The sequence below is a fragment of the Cynocephalus volans genome, chromosome 10, assembly GCF_027409185.1.
Source record: "Cynocephalus volans isolate mCynVol1 chromosome 10, mCynVol1.pri, whole genome shotgun sequence".
NCBI classification, from domain to species: Eukaryota; Metazoa; Chordata; class Mammalia; order Dermoptera; family Cynocephalidae; genus Cynocephalus; species Cynocephalus volans.
Genome location: NC_084469.1, coordinates 97,747,938 through 97,768,018, shown reverse-complemented (window position 1 = coordinate 97,768,018; position 20,081 = coordinate 97,747,938). Strand labels below are relative to the sequence as shown.

Below are 20,081 nucleotides of genomic sequence, written 5' to 3'. Positions count from 1 at the left end.
GAGGGGGGTTTCATGCACGCATTTACTGGATGGTTTTTATATGGTGTACACCAGGTGGTATACTGGGGGCAGAGCTGTCGGGTGCTGTGTCCATGGTCTCTCGGCCCCTCATCAAGTAACCTTGTTGTGACCCATGGCAGGATAGAAGCCAGAGGCATGCTTAGGAGGGAGCACAGTGGGACAGGTGTGTGGTTGAAACTGGGAGCTCCCTGAAGGAGATGCTGTCTGTACAGGAGTAAGTGTCTGCACAGAACAGAAGGTGAACACGCGTTCTAGGCAGAGGGACTAAACCAAGCAGAAGTCCAGTGGCACACCATAGCATGGGGAGTGCAGGGGACAGCAGACTCCTCAGTGCCACAATGACAGGTGGGAGGCAGAGGAAGAGCGGCTTGGTGTGGCCTGTTTGAAGGTGCTCAGGCCCTAGTCTGTGGGGGGACGGTGCAGTTTTAAGCATGTGTTTCACACCAGTGGTCTGGCTGCTCTGTGGAAGCTGGACTTAAAGGGTGAGAGCAGAGGCGGAGGAAGAAGGAAGACCTGAGATCAGTGGTAGTGGTAGGTACTGGGAAGAGGAGATGGGTGTACATGGGGGAGTGTCAGATTGGATGTCACCCAGCTTTGTGGCTTTGCTGTTCCCTGAGTGGCTGCTTTCAGAGCTCGACCCCCACATCGCCTTCCATAGTCTCCCTCTGCTCTGTCCCCAGGGTTATTCCTCCATCAGATGGGTCCTCTCCTGGCCTATGCCCTCGACCCTCCCAGGTGCTCCAGAAGGATCTGGATGGGACTTGTGCAACTCTGGAAGCCCATGCTTCACTTTGTCAGCCACATCACTGCAGCCCTCCTGTGTGCCTGCAGAGCAGTGACACAGTTCTCACAAGAAAGCCCTTCCTCTCCCATCCAGATAATCCTGCCCCCATCCTAGTCTTCCTTTCTAGCCGGGTGCCATGCGTCCTCGCCTTGTGTCCATCTTCTCTAATGCCACCTCTTCTTATTCATCCCTTCAGCCAGTATTGAATCCCTACAATGTGTCAAGTACTGTTCTTAGACCAGGGGATGCCAAGGGGAGCAAAGCAGAGTCTCCATCTCATGGAGTTTATATCCTAGTGAGGAGGATGACCATAAACCCATAAGTACATAGTGGATCAGGTGGTGCTACTTGATATGAAGAAAAAGAAAGCATTTTAGTTTCACTTTGGGGCTAGTCCAAGATTTCTTCTACAGAGTGCCCGAGTATAGCACATGTTTAATTAAGTCTGCAGTGGCTAGACTGCACCTCTCTCAGGTTGGAGCCTGTTAGTGTAACAAGGGGCAGAAATCTAGCTCAACCTGATTAAAGCTAAAATCAGCATTTATTAGCTTAACTGAAAAGTCTGGGGGCAAGTTTAGCTCTCGGTCGAGCTCCACTTAGGGCCCCCACCATTGTCGCCAAAATTCAGTCTCCCTCCTTCTCCAGCTCTGCTTCCCTCTGGGTTGGCTCTGGTCTAAGGCCCCTTGCAGTGGGTGATACCTGGCTACTGGCAACCTCAGGGCCGTAAATCACCAGCTCAGCAGCATTGCAGAAAGAGAATGCCTCTTCCCCGTAGCTACAACAAAATGCCTCGTCTTATTCACATGCCACAGTGTCCCCTAGGGCCAGGACGGACAGTGCTGTCCTTATCAGGCTGGGGCTAGGGCTGAGGTTGGCTCCATCTGAAGTGGGGAGGCGGAGGAGGGGTGGTCCCCTAAAGACAGTGGGGGTTGGGGGGATGCTGAGCTGGCCAAAACCCTGGCTCTCCTTCCTGTGTGTCTGGGCACCTTGCCACTGGCTGGGAGTCAAATGCAGAAGTGGGGGCTGGGGCTTGTGGGGTACAGGGCCAGCACCAGAATGCCTCTGGGATTCCTGGTAGCAGATGTGGTGTGGATAAGCTGCCCCTCTGCCCCAGAGGCCCTCCAGCATTCTCTTGGCGTTATTTATTGTTGGCATAGGCACATCCATACATTCATTCATTCACTCGAGTTTGTCGAGCAGCAGCTATGCACTTTGCCAGGGAGGTGGCCACCTAGGGGAACGTGGAGGTCTGGTTGGAGACCCCTCCGCCCCCCACCTGCTGCAGTCTTGTGTATGTCATTCACCGTGGTATCTCCCATGGGCCGTGTTCTATGAATCAGACGCTGTTGGGGTGAGGCTTCAGGGAACATGGTATGGGCAGTGTCACCATCAGTGGGCTGCCTGCCTATGGACTGCTGTCCAAAGGTCAAGACCAGCATCTGTCCTGCCTCTCCAGGAGTGGGATGGTGTCCCTTTGATCGTCTTGGTGGTGTCCCTTTGATCGTCTTGGTGCTGTCCCTTCTCCCCTCAAATCTGCTGTCAGCCCCATCTTTATTGTGGGTGCTTGTAATTGCTGCCCAACTGGTCTCCCCACATCCACCCTCACTCTCCCTTTCGTAGACCATTCTCTGTTTAAACCTATACGTGCTTCCTCATGCCTTTTATAACACTTCCCCACATCCTCAGCATGGCCACCATCTGCCCCTCTGTTCCCTGTCATCCTAGGACCTATGCTTTTGAGCCTGCCACTCTCCTTTCCATCTCTTCTTGAGACCTCAGCACAACTCCCTCTTCCAGGGACCTTCTCCCAACACTAGAGCAGACTGAGCCGAGCTGGCGCCCCACGCGGAGTGCTCTCATGGTGATGCCATGCCAGTGCACAGTTCTTGCTTAACATCTGGCTTGGCTCTCCATGATCAGGGCCCTGTAAGAGCAGGGCTGTGTCCGAATTTTGCCCACCACTGAGGCAGGGTGTGTAGCAGGTGCGAACCAGATTAACAACTACACATCCACATGGGGTCCTCTGTGCCTCGAATGGTGAAGGAGGCCCTTCACCCCACAGGGTACATCACAGTGTACCCAGGCCCAGGGCTGTGGAGCAGGTGTGACCTGTGGGGTCAAGGCAGTCCTCGTCTGGATGTCCCATGGCGGGCAGCAGGGGCTTCCTGAGCTGCTGCCCACGCCAGGGCCAAGTGGCAAAGGGCTGTGGGTTTGGCTGCGCCACATAGGAGACAAATGGTGTTGTGTGGGAACGACAGGCTGTGTTGCTCTTGTCCCATCAGGTGACAGAACATCCCAAAGTGTTTCTTCCTTCAATAGCAGCTGTCCCAGATGTCCTCTCAAACTTTCAGGAACTCCATAAATTCTTTCTTTTTAACAAGGGCTCACTTAGAGATCCAGGTCAGATGTTGGGATTACTCTACAGTAATGAGGAGGAGCAGTGCAGCCAGGGGTTGCAGACTGGTCACCCTCTGGCCACATCTGGCCTGCAATTAAAAACTAAAATAAAAACAAAATTAGTCTCCAACATTTGAAATTGAGGAAGTGCCACATAAAGATGTGATGTCTGAGCTGCGATCCTGGAAGGGCACAGTTGATGGCACTGAATAGTGGCTGCCCCGGATGCCCTTCAGTTCATCACACTCCACGCCGCTCTCCACTCTCAATGACATGGCCTGTTCTCATAGTCTTGAAAGCTCTTGATTATACACGTATAATGTGCGTATAGAAAAGGGCACGTATCATACCCTTAAGTGTTGAATTGTCATAAAGTGAACACACCCACATTCGGGTGTCCATGGCAAGAAGCTGTTCTAAGTGATTTGATGTTCTTAGGAGTTACTAGGTCTATATATGTATATATGTGTATGTGTGTATATGTGTATATATATATATATATATATATATATACTTTTTAAAAACTTATTACAAACAGATGTAACTTTGTTTACTGTATGAATATAGTGTTGGGGGGACAAAAACCAATTTTTCTCTTTGCAGAAAAGCCTGCCATTGCTCCGCCCGTCTTTGTGTTTCAGAAGGATAAAGGACAAAAGGTAAGGGGCTGGTATGTTCTCTCTTCACTTCCTTACACTGATGTGTTCTCTCCCAGAGAGTCTTTGCTCCAGACCTCATTGCCAAGGCTGCCTCTGCCCACAGATGGGGAGACCCAAGCCAGAGGCCTTTAAGCCTTCACATTGAGCTGAGAGGAAAAAGGCTCAGTGGCTTCAGGTTACCATGGAGAGAGATTTAAAAGGCTCTGTTGTGGAAAGGGTTCAGAGAGTGAGACTCTATAATAGAACAGTGTTAGAAAGTTTCTTCCAAATTCCTAGCCATTTGTTTTAGAAATGCCACTGTACGTGAGGAAAACCAGCAGCAGAGGAACAGAGTAGGAGAAAAGAAGTGGAAGGAAGGGAGTAGAGAAGGAAGGAAGGTGGGAAGGATGGAAGGAAAGGGGAAGGAGGCAATGGTGGTTAAAGGGGAATCAGGACCTTTAAAGATTTTAGGGGGACTCTTTTTGCTCCAAAGAACGAGGCATAAGTGAACTTAGAATAATTATCAGATTGCTTGCGTTATATAATCAGCATCCATCTTTGTGAGGTTGCTTCTCCCTTGGATTGTGTGTGTCTAGATCACACTGTTGTTGGTTGTTGGAAACACCTTGCCGGACTCACAGTGACGAGCCAGCACCCTGTCAAGGTCTGACTGGTGTGGCGGTAGGATACTGTGACGAGACAATGATAGGCAGTGGTGTTTGCCTTGGTGCCGTTGGCTTATACCCCTCCCTGACAGATCGGGCTGGAAGGTCAGAGTTGTGTCAGAAGTTAGTAGATGCTGTGTCACAGTGACTCCCCAGCTTGCATGAGCACTCCCTCTATTTATCTAAAAATTGTATGGTCTCTCCCCACTGACGCCCTGGGACGGTGGTTGTAACGTATTGCTGGCTGCAACTTTTTATGGTGACCAAGTGCTATACTGGGTTCAGAACGTTTGGAAGTACATTTGCATCTCTTGATAATAACAGCATTTTGAGAATCTCGTCGGCTCAGTGTTCATGATCCACAGACTGTGCTCTGGTGGATTCCCAGTCCTCTTGCAGGGTGACTAGTTCCCAGGCTGGAAGCTGCTGGTCTGGCCATTTGGAATTCATGGCACCCTAGCTACTGCTCTTAGATCCCATCCCTTGGTCTGAGAAAAGAAGCCAGAGATTCTCCTTTTGTGTGGTCTAGTTTCCCTGGACAGTATTCAAGTGCTCTCTCTGCAAGGGAAGGAGGGAGGGAAGGAGAGGGAGAGGAAAATAGGAGAGAGAAGCAACAGCCCTAAATGCCACCCGCCATGCCCACACACAAGTTGCATCTGTGTTAGCCTGGGCTTATCAACCAGGCTTGTAACTCTTAATTACTATTTAGCAAACTTTTAGTAACCATTTAGTCTCATTCTTACATTAAACTTTCCTATTGTTAATTCTTTTGCTGAGGAAGGAAGCAACAAATCTTTGAAAACTTTCTTCCAGTTTTGATTTGGTTATCCAGGTGCTATTTTCAAGATGCATACAATTTCAAGGTACTCTTCTGTGTCCTCTCATTTGGTCCCTGACCAATACAGCTTATATGTGTGTTTTTATTATTTGTCCTTTGGAGGTTCAGTCAATATGAAGGGGCCCTAGTTTTTAGAAACAGAATATTAAAGTCTTAGGAGTTGGATGTATTAGATCTCTGTTTTAGATGTTAAGGTCATTTTTCTCCAGGGTTCACTAGAATCAGGATTTTCTAGAATTTTTAAGTTTATTATGATCTATTATTTTGATTTATTTATTATGATTTATTATTTGAACCACTTTTAGTTTCTTTTTTCTTTTTCCTTTTTTTTTTTTCCACTTTTAGTTTAGAACAGGGGTCAACAACAACAACAAAAATGAAATAGAAAAAAACAAACAAAAACAAAAAAGATCAAACAGGGGTCAGCAAACTTAAGATCTACCACTACTGCCTGTTTTTGTAAATAAAGTGTAATTGGAGCATAGCCACACCCTTCCCCCTTACTCCAGTATTCTGTGGCTGTATGGACAGAGATCATATGGCCTGCAAAGTCAGAGATACTCAATATGTGACCTTTTGTAGAAAAAAAGTTTGCCAATCCCTGATTTATTTATTTATTTTTTAAAGATGACCGGTAAGGGGATCTTAACCCTTGACTTGGTGTTGTCAGCACCACGCTCTCCCAAGTGAGCGAACCAGCCATCCCTATATGGGATCTGAACCCATGGCCTTGGTGTTATCAGCACCGTACTCTCCCGAGTGAGCCACAAGCTGGCCCCTGCCAATCCCTGATTTAAAATAAATAATAGGAATTAGTAATTCTTTAAACCTGAAGACGTTAGGGCAACCAACAAGATGAAACACTGAAATGTAAATATTTGTTCAGATGAATTTAAAATGCTTTTAAATCACTAGTTGCTGTTTTAGTACTATTCTCACAGCTAAGGTGTGCTCTGTAGTTTGAAGGCTAATTTACATGTATGACCTTCAAAAGGTCTATGTAAATTACATCACCGTGCCAGAATCGAACCCGAACTGGAAGACTGGCTAGAAAGGCTTCCACCCATTTAAAAAATGCACAAGTGGCATTCTTATCAAAATATTGACTCAGAGCCCATTCTAAATGGGCTTCTAAGAATAACTACTCTCCAGCTCTTCAGGGTTGAGCTCCCCACTTCTGTGACACTTCTGCGGCAAGGTCACCAAATGGGCACACGGGAAATTTGTCTGCATTGAAGAGCAGATGCAGGAGGAGGCTTCGTTGGTGTCATTTACTTCCCAGTCCGGAGGACGGTGTCCAAATGGATGCAGAGTCTGTCTTGCTTCCTCTGCTGCTTATGACCGCTCTAGAGTAAGACGGAAATTAGACATAGAAGGGCAGACATGTAGCTTTGTTTCTCCGTAGCTTCCTAGTTCAAGGGAGATGGGAAGGCAGGCCTGCGAGAAGCAGCTTCTCCAGTTTCATTCCCTCTTTCAGTGATAATCAGCCCATCCCCTCTCACAGTACCGAAGTCCAGCTGGGAAAAAGTTGTTTGGGCTGCTGCTGTTTTTTTCTGAGCAGACTTTCTCTTCCCTTTTTTGCTTCATCTTTTTATTTTAAATTTTTCAGATTTTATTTTGGAAATGTTTAAATCCTCAGAAAAGAATGGCACTGCAAACACTTCACCTCGCTTCACTGTTCACATTTTCGTCATAAATGCTGATGCACTCGACTGTGACTTGTGCCCATGCGACATTTCTCCCCTAAATACCTCCACGGGTGTCTCCTAGGAATAGGGCCTCAATACCATTTCACTCCTAAGAAAATGATCATTAATTCAGTGATATCCTCCAGTATATATTCCCTATTTTAAATTTTCCCTCAAAAGTTCATTATAGCAATGTTTTGAACGACTTCTTGATCCCCAAAAATCAAGAAGTCTTGTTGTAAGCTGTGCAACCAACTAACTTATCTTTCAGTAAATGATCTCAAACCACCCAGTGGGATGCACCAAAAAGAGCCAGTTTCTCCCCTTCAGAGGAGAGAGCTCCATATGCCCAGTATTATTGCAGAATCATGACCGAGATAAAGGATCTGGAATTGAAAAGAAAGAAGTTAAGCTGCCAGCCCAGGAGTGTTTTGTGTTTGTTCGGGGGCAAAGCCACACTGCATTTTCTGTCAGTCCAGTTGACATGCCAAATTGCATTTGCAGCAAACAGCAGATTGGTGGTGGTGGCCTGCATGTGGAGAGCTGGTGGCATCGCTTAGACTTGGGACAAGTTGCGAAATCCTCCTGTTGTTCCATGTTAGAAAAAGCAGTGGACAGTTTTAATTCCAGTCCTAATACCTAAACTGAATCTGTAGCCTGATGGACAGCACAGGAATTTTATCTATTTCCTTCCCTGTGCCTCTGCTTCCTCTGGGTGGCTCTCTTCAAGAAATGCTTATATTTACGTGCATGTGTGTTTTAGGAACAAAAATGGAACCTTCTCTTTTTTTTTAAATGCCTTGAATGGAGAGCAGAGTTCTTTATTTTTAATGTGAAGAAAATTTAAATATCTTTATAGGGGTTGTTTCTTTATTTGTAGTGACTAAATGTTGCTTTCAGGTACTCTCTCTTTGGAGCATTTGTTAACCTGAAGTGGGGAGGCTTCGAGGTTACACTGGCAGGATAATGCTCATTTGGTAAAAAGACAAGGCAATTACAGAAATGCTGTTTAGCAGAAAGTACCATGTCACTGAAAACACTGTCATGGGATCTTTAGACCTAATTTTGAAGCTTACCCCTGGTATGACAAGCTTACTCTGTGTGCACATGTTTTTTGTCAGCCATGTATATTTTAGGAAGATTTCAAAGGCTGGCAAAGTCTTATCTGATTTTACCAAGTGCATTGAAAAACTACAGGCCTTATCTTAGTTCTTTAGAGCTTACTTTCCTTGCCCAGGAGAAACACTAGGACCCAAGTAAAAAATGCTGGAATGACATTTGTTAATTCTCCCAAGAAATTTTCTAAATCTGCAAAGTGATGTGACGTTTCTCCACCCCTGTAAGTCATTCATTTCAACCAAAGATGAAGAATTTGATCTTGTTTTGGTCCCTTGGTTTTCATCTTTATGAATTTCTTTTTGGTCCTGCTATTTAGGCCTGTGTTTTGGGTCTGCCATGAGGGTGTTTGAACATTTACATTCCAAAAATCAGGGGTTGGAAAAAAAAAAGTTGAAGCAGTTCTAATTAGAGAGCCACGGAACTCCGGGTTTAGTTTTCTCTTATGGGGTGTTGAGTCTCTAGCCATAAAGTAGCAGCAGACACTAAGGGCTGGGCTGACCACAGTGCCCCGTGCAGGTTTGAAGAGCAGCCTAGGAAGGCCTTTGTGTCACTGGGTCTCCTCCAGACAGAAAGAATTGATGGTATCCTTTTGGTGACTTTTTGATGTAAGGATGAGATAACATGATGTTGCTTTTGCTTTCCTAAAAATTTTGAAAGTTCTTTTAAATCCTCTTTATGTAGTTCCTTTTGTCCTACAGGATCACACCTTAAAGAGTAGCACCCAAGCCCTGTCTAAAGAGGTCGGTCACTTCACACTCAGAAGAAACGCAGCTGTGTCTACAGGGAGACTGGGTAGCCCTGTAGTCATTAGGTTACCGGGTGGGAGAAAGGGTTGCGTGTTGTTGGACAGTGCCCAGCGTGAGATTTGGGGACCATAGCCCCATCTGTTTCAGAACTCCAGGTATATAACTCAAGAAAAGAGTCTTGGAGTTATGGCCACAGAGCTCTCAGCCCACAGAAGCCCCTCCACTATCCCAGGAATCACCTTAAAGGACACTAGTGGTGTTGTACTTTTTGGGACAAGACTTCCAGAACTAGCTTTCTCTTACCTTAGCTGTTTTCCATATAAGCCCTTGCCTAGGGTGTTTGGGATCAGCCTGGGAGAATCCTAGGCCAAGGGGCTCTGTTGACATGCCCAGCCCCCCCCCGCCCACTTCAGCTGAGCTCCCATCCACCTGCCACTGATAGAAAGACCAGCTCTCAGTGTCCCTGTCAACCCCTGCACCTGCACTCGCTGAGACAAGAAAGCACTTTACTTATCTCAGGTGTGAGCAGAACAAACAGAGATGCTGGATGAACTGCAGCAAGATGCAGAAGGCTTTGGCCCTGGACTGCCCCCTTTACACCTAACTGCAGGGTGTTCCAGGACCCCTCCCGCCTTTCCTAGTACACAGAAGTGGTACTGATAGCCAGGTCGCCTGGTCAGCATCTTTGAGGAGGTGTGTTGTTAGCACATACGGGGTTAAAGAGTCTTTAGCATAGTCGTCCCTGTTCCTTGGTCACCAAGAGGGTTTTTCCTAACTGGAGGCCCATAAGCAGAATAGCTCCATGTTGGGCCGCCCTGTAGTTTTGAAAACAAGGGTCTGGACTTCCTGCACACCTCATAGCTCCTTACAAAGTCAAACAGCAACAAGTCCACTTTCATTTTCCCTTCTGTCAGTCAGGAGGGCCAGTTGCATTGAGCTGAACACAGTAGCACCTGCCTGCTTTTTTTGGCCCATCCTCCCAGGGGAGTGCTAAAGGTGGAGCCATCTCTAGCCCTCTGACCCCTGCCCCTACCCCTGCCTGCCCCTGCTCCTTGATGCAGCCTTCATTGATATTGAAGGAAAATTGTCTTTTTTGCTCCCAGTCCTCTGCAGAGCAAAAAGGCTTGTCGGATTCGGGAGAGGAGCCTCGGGGGGAGGCTGAGGCCCCCCACCATGGCACGGGTCACCCCGAGTCAGCTGGTGAGCATGCCCTAGAACCTCCTGCCCCTGCTAGTGCTTCAGCCAGCATTCCTCCGCTTCCCGCTCCTGAAGCCCAGCTTCCTCCTTTTCCACGAGAACTGGCAGGGGTAAGTCCATATCTCCCAGCATTCTCACTGCCCAGGGGTCCCAACCCAGACTGTCTACTTCCCTTCCGGTCCCTCAAATTCATTCTCTAGATAATCACAAGCAGCTGATGATAATGTAAAAGATGACAAGGATTTCTTCAACTCCCTTTAATTCCTGCTGCTGAAAAGTCAGGAAAGATTAAGATCCCATATACTTTTTTTTAGCAGCTGGCTGGTACATGGATCCAAACCCTTGACCTTGGTATTATAACACTGTGCTCTAGCCAACTGAGCTAACCGGCCAGCCCCCCTTTTACATTTAGACTTTTCTAATTGGGGGAATATATACCCATAGCAAGAAGCTAATCCTGTTTCCTGAGAGAGACACAAGGGGTCACAGGAGGAACTGAGGAGTGGGGCAGAAACTTCCAAATCAGATTCAACTCCTTCTCCCTCCTTCCATTTTTCTTTCTCCTTTCCCTGAATTTGGGCATTCGAATTCAGTGTCTAAGAAACCCAAGAAGCTCAGGCTTCCTTTGATATATAGGAAGAGGAGTTGTCTAACACAGATTGTTTTGCAAGACTGATTGTGTTTGGACTGTGGTTAGGCAGTGAACTGCTTGTCTTCAATCAAAGCAGGAAGAAGAAAAGACTCTTCCTTTGAATCCAGAGGGAACCCCCTGAGCCCTTTATCTTTGTATTAAGAAGGCTTTTGAAGATTATAGGTGCAGAAGATTGTGAACTCTCAAGAACAAGAAATGTCTTGGGTTTTTGAAGTTTGATAAATTGGGAAAGGTAAAACATCATGTTACATTCAGGATTGAAAACTCCATGTTCTAGGTATCTAATGACAGAAGACCCTTATTCTCATGACAGGGAAAAAGGACTCTTAACAAGAAAAGAAGGGACCCAGCTCCACCATTGTGAGCACAAGGCAGCCTTCCAGGGTAGCACGATGCCAAACCTTACCCCAGACCTTAGTGATTACTTCTTTCACACACCAGTGCCCTGTTTTTAAGGAAACCATTTAAATTCAGGTATGGCCACCAGACGCTAGGAAACTCAGGAAGAGGTGGTGTTCAGCCAGGGTTAAGTTGAAGTCCCATTTTAATGTTTTGGAGGAATCAGTGTGTGATGGAAAAAGAAGAAATTGTCTTTACCATGTCTACAGGGGAAAGGGCAGCCCTTCATGGTGCAGAAGTGGTTCTGGGGTAGCAAGATGTACTCAGAAGCCACAAGAAAGATTCCCACCAGGAGGCACTTGCACCACAGTGCACTGGGAGTGCAGCCCTCACACAAGAATGCATAAGGGCTGACAGAGCAAGAGCTAGGAGATGGTTGCTTTTCTTTCTTTTTCTTTTTCTTTTCTTTTCTTTTTTTTTTTTTTTTTTTTTTTTGAGCAGAGCAGCTCCTGGAAATTTTCCTGGGTCCAGTATTGTGATTTATGGTGCCTTTAGCCTTCGAGAGTACAGGAAATGGTAGTCTCAGTTCTCTGTCCTCAGCTCTCTGAGAACAGATTGTCTTCATGTGGGTCCACCCCAGTGTCTCCCAGCATCTTTTGCTGAAAAACACAGCTTACGTAGGACTTCCAGCCAAAGAGTTGGTGGGTTTTCAAGTGAAGTAGCAAACATCAAGTAGATCACAGAGCCTTTGTGATGACAGCCACTCTTCAAGAGCGTACAGGCTATTCTGTGCCCCTGCTCATGAAGTGTTGAGGGGGCTTCACCTTCCACCTGTGGCCATTCCAGATGTTTGTCTCTGAGGCCTGGCCAGCCCAGATGCTGGCCTGTGTCTTTGGAACTTGGTTTCTTGATTCCTGTGGACCTTGGGTCAGAGACTGTAACCCTGAGAAATGTGAGCAATCCCCAAATTGGCAAATGAGAGGTGAAGCATTACAGCAGGGAGCCTCAAGATGGGTTGTTAAGTTCCATGAGAGAGCCAGGATGTGGAGGCCTGGGGGCGGTTTATATATGCACCAACACAGTGCTGAAGGCCGTGCATGTAACATACACACAAGCAGTCTTTAGTCTCAGGGCTCGTAACTTTAGGAGTGCCCAGTTTTGTCCGAAGTCCCAGGAGCACCACCGTCACACCACCTGGTGACAGCTCTGAGCCACCAGGGCTTGCTTCCTTGGGTTCTCCACAGAGAAAACCCTGGCTGGTTGCTAGTGGCTCCCATTAGTTGGCTTTCTCTTCTGATAGGTCATGTTCAAGGCAAAGAAAACTTTATTTTCAGATTAGGCCATGAATCATGTCAGATAGAACTCAATCCCAGCTTCTTGGGCTGAGATTTTTCTTTGGTTCACTCGGACTTTCCTTTTGCATCAAAACACATCTGGATCTTGCCCTATACCACACTGGAGTACAGGAATCCTCCCACACATTACCCAGCGGGTCTCATCCATCGTCTGCTTATTCCATTCCATGGTCCCTGGGGGGAACGTAAAGCTGGGAGTTCTTTATAATAATAGTGGCTCGCTGAATTGTTGCTTATAAAGGGCCCTTATCGTCTTTCAGTCTCATCAGAACTCTGGCCATTGAAGACTCAATACCAGGAAAAAGGCTCTATATATCAGACTTCTGGCTCTCAGGAGACAGCTTGAAGACCAAACCACATCCAGATTAAGTTTTCTGTTTGATCCAGAGAAAGCAAGCAGCTCTTAGTGCTTACTCTGAGCCTGGTGGAATTGTACTGGACTGAAGCTCCATGCCAAGGCACTGACGAGCTTCAGATATGTTTATTAGACCCACCAGGAAGCATGAGAAGATTCTGGAACGAGCCCCTCTGGCTGGACAGCTTCCCCTCACCTTCTTGCTCCTGCACAGGATTTGACCCTTGCCACACCTCAGCATCAAATCTTTGGAGGCTGCCTCTCTTTTGCTTTTTCCAGTTTCTGCCTCTTTTTTTTTTCCTTTTTTTTTTAAAGATGTCCAGTAAGGGGCTCTTAACCCTTGGCTTGGTGTTGTCAGCGCCACGCTCAGCCAGTGAGCGAACCAGCCATCCCTATATAGGATCCAAACCCATGGCCTTGGTGTTATCAGCACCGCACTCTCCCGAGTGAGCCACGGGCCAGCCCTCAGTTTCTGCCTTTTTGATAAGAATTTGTGAGTTGGTTGCCTCAGTCACAGAATAAACAGCGTAGAATTGGCCTATAATCTGTTTTTCATCCTGGGCCTCCATTTTCCTGCAGCCACACCAGCCAGGCTTTCTAACTGGTCAGTCCAGACAGGGATTCACCGAGGCTCTGTCAGGCCAAATGCTAGCTGCTGTTTTCTACATGGAATTTACCTGACATGGCTTTGGTTTCTGGTCTCTTTAAGGGGCTCAGAAAGACAGTGCCATTCATTCCTGCTTACTGCCCGTGTGTCTTTGTGTCCTAGAGTCCGCTGCTGAAGTGCAGCCTCTGGGCTCTGTCCCCTTCCCTGGGCTGGCATGGTGCGGCACCTTTGCCCTCCTTGAGGCCACTCCAGGCAGCCTCACAAAAGCCATGGTTTGGGGAGGGGTTGATTCTTAGTAAATGTGACAATCATAATTTTCACTGTTTCATCCTTCATACAAAGCACAGATGCTTCCCATGCCTATAGTCCCATTCTGGGTTGGGCGTGACCCCCTCTTGTACTTGGTGACAGGTACTCATGTGCTTCACAGGACTGTGCTGCTTCTGCCACAGTCCCTGTGGTTCCGGGGCAGGGGGAGCTCACCACAGCCACTCCCCCAGCTGACAGGTCTGACAGTGCCTTCCTGTGCCCAAGCCTGCAGGGGGACTTGATCATCTTTTATGAACCTGCTTCCTTCGTCCCTACTGTCCTGATGCCAGAGAAAGAAGTTGGAGGGTAATCTTTGGTCTTCATTCTCTTCTGCTTCCTTATTTAATTATTAATTGGAAATGTTTTCATCACAGTGTCCCAAATGGGTACCAACCTAGTGTTCCCTGGGTGTGGTCCTGAAGTCCTAATCCTCACAGTCATGGGTTTCTATTTTAGGAAAAAGTGGAGGAGGAAATAGGGCTCTCACACCCTGCTTCTGTCCTCACTCCTCCCCAGGAAGCACTTGTCCTGAGAGCTTGCTCTTAAAATACTCCTTGCATGGGTCCTCATCACGTGGCTCCTGAACTTTGGGCTGCAGACCTGTGGGGTCTGACCCTGCATGTGTCCCAGGCTTTGTTCTGGAGTGACCTGTGAGAACCTGCTCTTGGGTTAGGGTGAGGGGTGATCCGCAGGCTGCCTTGACATGAAAGAGGTCCAGACCACGGGGCTGCCATGTCTCAGGGAGATGGAGAACGTTTGTGGTGCTGGGGTAGCTTGAAGGGAGGTCCTGCACCCCACACCTTTTCCTGCTTTGGGGAGGATGCACAAACCAGCTGGACAGCAAGCGCAGACTCCTGAGAGGAGAGGCCCCCACCAGCAGGGTGTGGGTGAAGACGGCCAGGGCATGGGGTGCAGGCGGTGCCTCAAGTTGGGAAGCTGGTGAGGATTTCTAGGAGGGCCGGTGTGTCCAGTGGCACACAGAGATGATGCCTTGTGACATTCCGTCTTCCCACTTGCTTCCACTGCTTCTCGTCAAGGAGAGTTGCGGGCAGCAGTTTTGTCGCTGCTTCTGAGTCGTCCGTTTCAGACCCTACTGGAAGTTCCAGCTGCATCTGGACTGTTTCCCCGCCCCCCGCCCAGAGTGGGAATATTCCTGTGTTGTCCTTCCCAAGCCTTGGCCTCCTAGCCTTTCCCAGACCAAAGGGACTGCCACTTTCCTGTGGGTGGCGGGTTCTCAGATTTGGAGCAGGGATTTAATGGTCTCCTGAGGTCAGGGGTCAAGGAGCATCTGAATCTTGTCTGGCTGGGCACCGTTTCTTCTCAGTGTCACTGAAGGGGATATAGCAGAGGACACGGACTCCATCTGTCCAGCGCATCCTCACTGAGCAACTTTTGTGCATTGTGTCCCAGATGTTGGGTGTATGAGCTGTGTTGTAGCAGGAGACAGATGCCAGACAAACACATGAGATCATTTCCACCTGTGATAGAACAAAACAGGGCAGGGAGAGGGCCCAAGAGGGGCTGGAGTGAGATAGAGAGTGAGCATATGTTTACCCTAAAGGTGGTGGTCACAATGAGCGGGCCAGAAGGACAGCGTTTGGTCCACAAAGAGACATGGAGGAGAAATGTCCTAGGCCATGGGAGTAGTACACACAGAAGGAGCAGTGAGGCAGGAACAGTCAGCATGTTCAGAAAACAGGAAGGAGACCAGTGTGGCTGGAGCGTGGTAACAAAGCGGGGTACGTGGCAGTCGTGTGCAGAGTGGACCGTGGGTAGGGGCAGGTGGGGAAGCCAGGCAGAGGAGGGGATATGTCCTGAGACCAGATTTGCTGACCAGACTTGCTGATACCTTGGATGTGGTGGGTGAAGGGGAGGACAGAATCCAGAGCTGCCTGGGAGCACTTTGCTGTTCCCCAAGGGGCTCCTAGGGTCACATAGAGATCACAAGAAGCTGGGCGGGAGCCCCAGAGGCTTCAGCTCTTGTCCTGGAAACATTGCTCTGGGGAGAGGATTTGTAGCATCCACCAAATGCTCACGGAGACCCAGATCCTTGATAGGTGCGGGCTGTTGTGAAGAGCCCCCAAATATGCAAAGCAAAAGCCGGCAGAACCCAAGGGAGAAAGAATAGATTGAACTGTAATAGTTGGAGACTTCAGTCCCCACTTGCAGTCATCAACAGGACCTCTAGGCAGAAGAGTGGTGAGGAAATGGAGCACTTGTACAGCACTAGAAGCCAGCTGACCTGTCGAGCACCCCGCCCAATGGCGGAAGGATGCACATTCTCCTCACATGCACGTGGAACATTCTGTGGGGCAGACTTTGGCGAGACCACAAAACACATCTCAATGTAAAAGGACTGAAATTATACAAAGTATGTTCTCTGACCACAATAGAATAGAAGTAGAAACCAATAACAGAAGAAAAACTAGTAAATTCATACACGTGGAAACTAACCTAGGTAAGCAGTGAGTAAAGAGGGTTAGGTATGGAGGCCTCATGCAACAGCTGTGGGGGTGGAAATGTCCTGTGCCAGAGCTGGGTAGATGTGAAGAGGCTCTGGGACTAACTGCCATCAGGGCCCCTGGCCCAGAGCTGGGTCGTTGGCTGTGTGTGTAGCTCCCACCATAAGGCAGGCCCGACCTTTGCTGCTTCTCCAAGGCCTGCAGGGTGCCTGGGATGCAGAGTCCCTTTGAACAAATGCAGAGCAAGCACCTACTGTGAGGACTAGTTACCTCCTGGACCTCGGGGTCTCATGGGGACCCTGACACAAAATCACAAGATCAGAATGAGAGCCATGAAGGAAAAGCATAAGGAGTGTTGAGACCGTGTGAGGAGGGGTTCGTTCTCATCTGAGGGAAAACAAGGTCATCCTTGCAGGAGGGAGCAGGTTGTCTACAGAGGCCAGAGACAGGGCAGGCACTCCAGGTCCCAAAGTAACTCAGGAAGGGACAAACTCCCAGGACCAGGAAGTCCACTGGGTAAGAGTTTTGATAGTTGAAATGCTCATTGAATTAAAAGAGCAGAGGAGAAGAGCCATGGGATGGGCCTTGGGGTGGGGTGGGGATGTACTGGCCCACTGTTAGGAATAGATGGGGGAACAGGTGAGGCCGGGGAAGCCCAAGGTGGGGCAGGCAGTGCCCCCTCAGAGGCTGCTGGCCTCGGTCAGGAACTGCACAGAGCACTAGGAGGCCAAAGCCAGGCTGTGGGGCTTGGGTAGGGGTAGGGGGAGTTACCAAGAGGACAAGGAGGACGTGTCGTCGTGTCTCAGGGCTGGGAGGCTGAAGGAAAGGTCGGTCAGGGCAGTGGCTGGTGGTGGTTTCTGCCTCTCTATATTCCTCCCACCTTTGCTAAGTATGAGGATACATGGAGCCTGCTTCTGTTGATGTCACCCAAGGAAAGGGATGATGACAAGCTGGTGATATCCCTCTGCATTATCAGATGCAACCCCAGGCTCTGGCCTCTGTAGAATCAAAGTGCTGCAAGAGTGTCTCAGCCCCCCACAACAAGTCCTGGGCTTGGGACCCTCTTCTTAACCCCCTCTAAGGGTCCCCAACTCAGGTCTCCCACCTTCCAGCTGTACCCAGTACTCACTTCACATTCTTGACTCTCCCATTCGTGCCTGTGCCCTGAGCTCTGCACCCCTGCCCCCAACACAGCCTGTAGGTTTATCATCATCCAGGTGGGAGTCATAAGCATTAATTATAATAAAGCCAGGAGCTGCACTTCGCTTTGCTGTTCCCAGCTTGCCAGGCACCTGCTTTATCTTGTTGCACCCTCACACCCTCCCTACGAGGGAGGCACCAGGATCCCCATTTTCCAAAGGAAGAAACTGAAGCCTGTGTAAGGGAAGGTTTCACACTTAGGAAAATACAGAGCTGGGATAAACTGACTGAACTCTACAAGCCTTCAGGAGCTGGAATGGGTCAAGTGCTCCCCTCTCCTGTCCTGGCCACTATTTGGTGCTGACTCTAGGGCCAGCCTACTTGACATGAGGATTTTATTTAGTTTTGGACTCTGGTATTCTCACAGTTGCCCCAGCGACTAACAGAAGGCCCTGTTGAGTTACGAGGATTTTGTATTTTCCCAAGCACTTTGATGGCAGTCATTACCTCTGAGCCTCCTAATCACCCAGATTCACAAGTGGGGATAGAGATGCTTGCCCTCATTTCACAGACACCATCCATCCCCTAGAGCCATTTCCAAAGAGCTCTTGGAACATGGACCTCAAGCAAGAAGCCCAGGCTTGCTTTGCTGATACAAACCCAAGTTGTTGGCCCACACAGGAGGAGAAAGTCCAGGTTAGGATCCTTTTTTTACTGTTGTGAATTAGCTGTGTGACTTTTAGTAAACTTCCTACCATCTCTAGACTCTCACTGCCGCAGACTCTGGCCCTCGGCCTGGTTTTGTATGGCCTGTGAGCCAAGACAGTGTTTACATTTTTAAAGGACAATAAAAGCAATATGTGACAGAGACCAAAGCCAAAAGTACTGATTATCTGGCCCTTTATGGAAAAAATGTTCTGCCTCTGCTTTAGGAGGGTCTCTCCTGACTCCCATAATCTTTGGTTTTATTTATTGCAGTTACTACTTTTACACCCCACTCTCCAGTTTGCAGAGCACTCTCACATGCATCATCTCATTTAATCCCTAACAACTCATTGAAGCAGGCAGTCCACATTTGGCTAAACTTAACCTCTGAGGAGCTTTTCTGAAAATAAGAAAATTGGCTGTTCTGCTCGCTCTTAAATGGAGTGGGCCAGGAGGAGTGGTATTCACTCACCACAGTTTGCATTTGGCTTCTTAGTTCTGAAGAGTGACAAGTCCCTCAGAAGGGACAGATGTGAAGGATTGTGTGTTGGGGGAGGTGAGACACTACTCATTTTAACTCATTGCTAGTTGTTCCATTCTAGAACTAAAGTTTGTTAAAGGAGGAAATCCTTTAGCTCCCTTCTCTCTTAGATTGTGCTTGTTCTGCATTCTGTAGAATTGTGTTTGACGATTCTGTTCTGAACGCGTTGCAACAGGCTTTGGTCCAAAGCATCAGAGCTCTCACTTGTTCTGGAAGTAATAGCCCCCCTTGAAACAGGGCTCTGCACCATAGAATGTTCCAAGGCAAGGAATGGAAACCACTATGACCCAGTGTTATGCGACCATTTTAAACAATCCAGCTGCCGTTCATAGTGCACAGGGTCGCTTTTCAGCTCTTGGCAGAATGAACTGTGGCCAGATAAAGTTTCACTGCGTGTGGGTTTGGGGGTGGAATGCCAGTTAGTTGTAACCTGTGCAGAAACAAAGAAACCGATCCTTGGGTTGTAAATGCTTTTTCAGCTGTTAAGAGGATTCCTTGGCACATGGTTTGTAAGCCAGAAGTAGAAGGTTCATCACAGCTAATAATTGAGCTTTAGGTTGAAATTCTATGATTCAGGTGGCCAAGCCCAGGGAGTTAGCCCCCAGCATTCCATTTCAGGATCCGTTTGTTATTAACAGAGATGAGAGTTGTCCAGTCCTAGATAGGTGGACTCCCTCTTACCCCTGTGGTGTGTGCTTTTGTTTCAGAGGTCAGCTGGAGGCTCCAGTCCCGAAGGTGGTGAAGGTAAGGAAATCTTTAAAACATTTGGCCATCTTCAGGTGTAAAAATGGAAGCAACCTGATTTTTCTCTTCCTCTTCTCATTATTTTCTGTAGATTCTGACCGAGAAGATGGAAATTACTGCCCTCCTGTCAAGCGAGAAAGAACGTCCTCTTTAACCCAGTTCCCACCTTCACAGTCAGGTAATATTTGCAGACATATTGAATGATAAAAGCATTTATGCTTAGGGGCTGGCCCGTGGCTCACTCGGGAGAGTGCGGTGCTGATAACACTAAGTCCATGGGTTCGGATCCTATATAGGGATGGCCTGTTTGCTCACTAGCTGAGCGTGATACTGACAACACCAAGCCAAGGGTTAAGATCCCCTTACTGGTCATCGTTTTTAAAAAAAAGTGTTTATACTTATAAACCCACTGTTCTCCAGTACCTCACATTCATCATCCGTCTGCTACCCAGATCCAGTCAGAACAGTCTGAGGCTTGTTCTCAACAGGAATGAGATTAGAGCTTGCTCGAAATGTAGCACCAGATGTCCTCCATCTGAAATCAGTGACACTTACAGAATGGTATAACTTAGTGGACTGAGGGAGACTGTGAAGAAATCATCCCTCTTAAATAGAGAAAAGGGATTGATTGTTGAGAGTCCTATTGGGGACCCTGACTGTAAATTACGTCTTCTCTTTCCCAGGCTGCTGGGCATTGCCTTAGACTGCAGGTGCAGGAGGTGGGGTGTCCTCCTGACCCTTCAGCTGCGTGCCTCACATTGGCAGTTCCTGGAGTAGCC

General features: G+C 48.1%; 1 protein-coding gene across 4 annotated transcripts in view; it reads left to right on the top strand.

Moving 5' to 3' along the window:
- RANBP3 (RAN binding protein 3) overlaps nucleotides 1-20,081 on the top strand; it is a 58,164-nt gene that overhangs the window by 13,873 nt on the left and 24,210 nt on the right. For 2 of the 4 annotated variants that reach the window (XM_063112015.1, XM_063112016.1), the window contains exons 2-5: nucleotides 3,806-3,861; nucleotides 10,000-10,203; nucleotides 19,266-19,302; nucleotides 19,394-19,480. In XM_063112015.1, coding sequence (XP_062968085.1) covers nucleotides 3,806-3,861; nucleotides 10,000-10,203; nucleotides 19,266-19,302; nucleotides 19,394-19,480 — 384 coding nt within the window. The remainder of the gene's footprint in view (nucleotides 1-3,805; nucleotides 3,862-9,999; nucleotides 10,204-19,265; nucleotides 19,303-19,393; nucleotides 19,481-20,081) is intronic. The other 2 variants (XM_063112018.1, XM_063112017.1) reach the window with 1 other exon arrangement.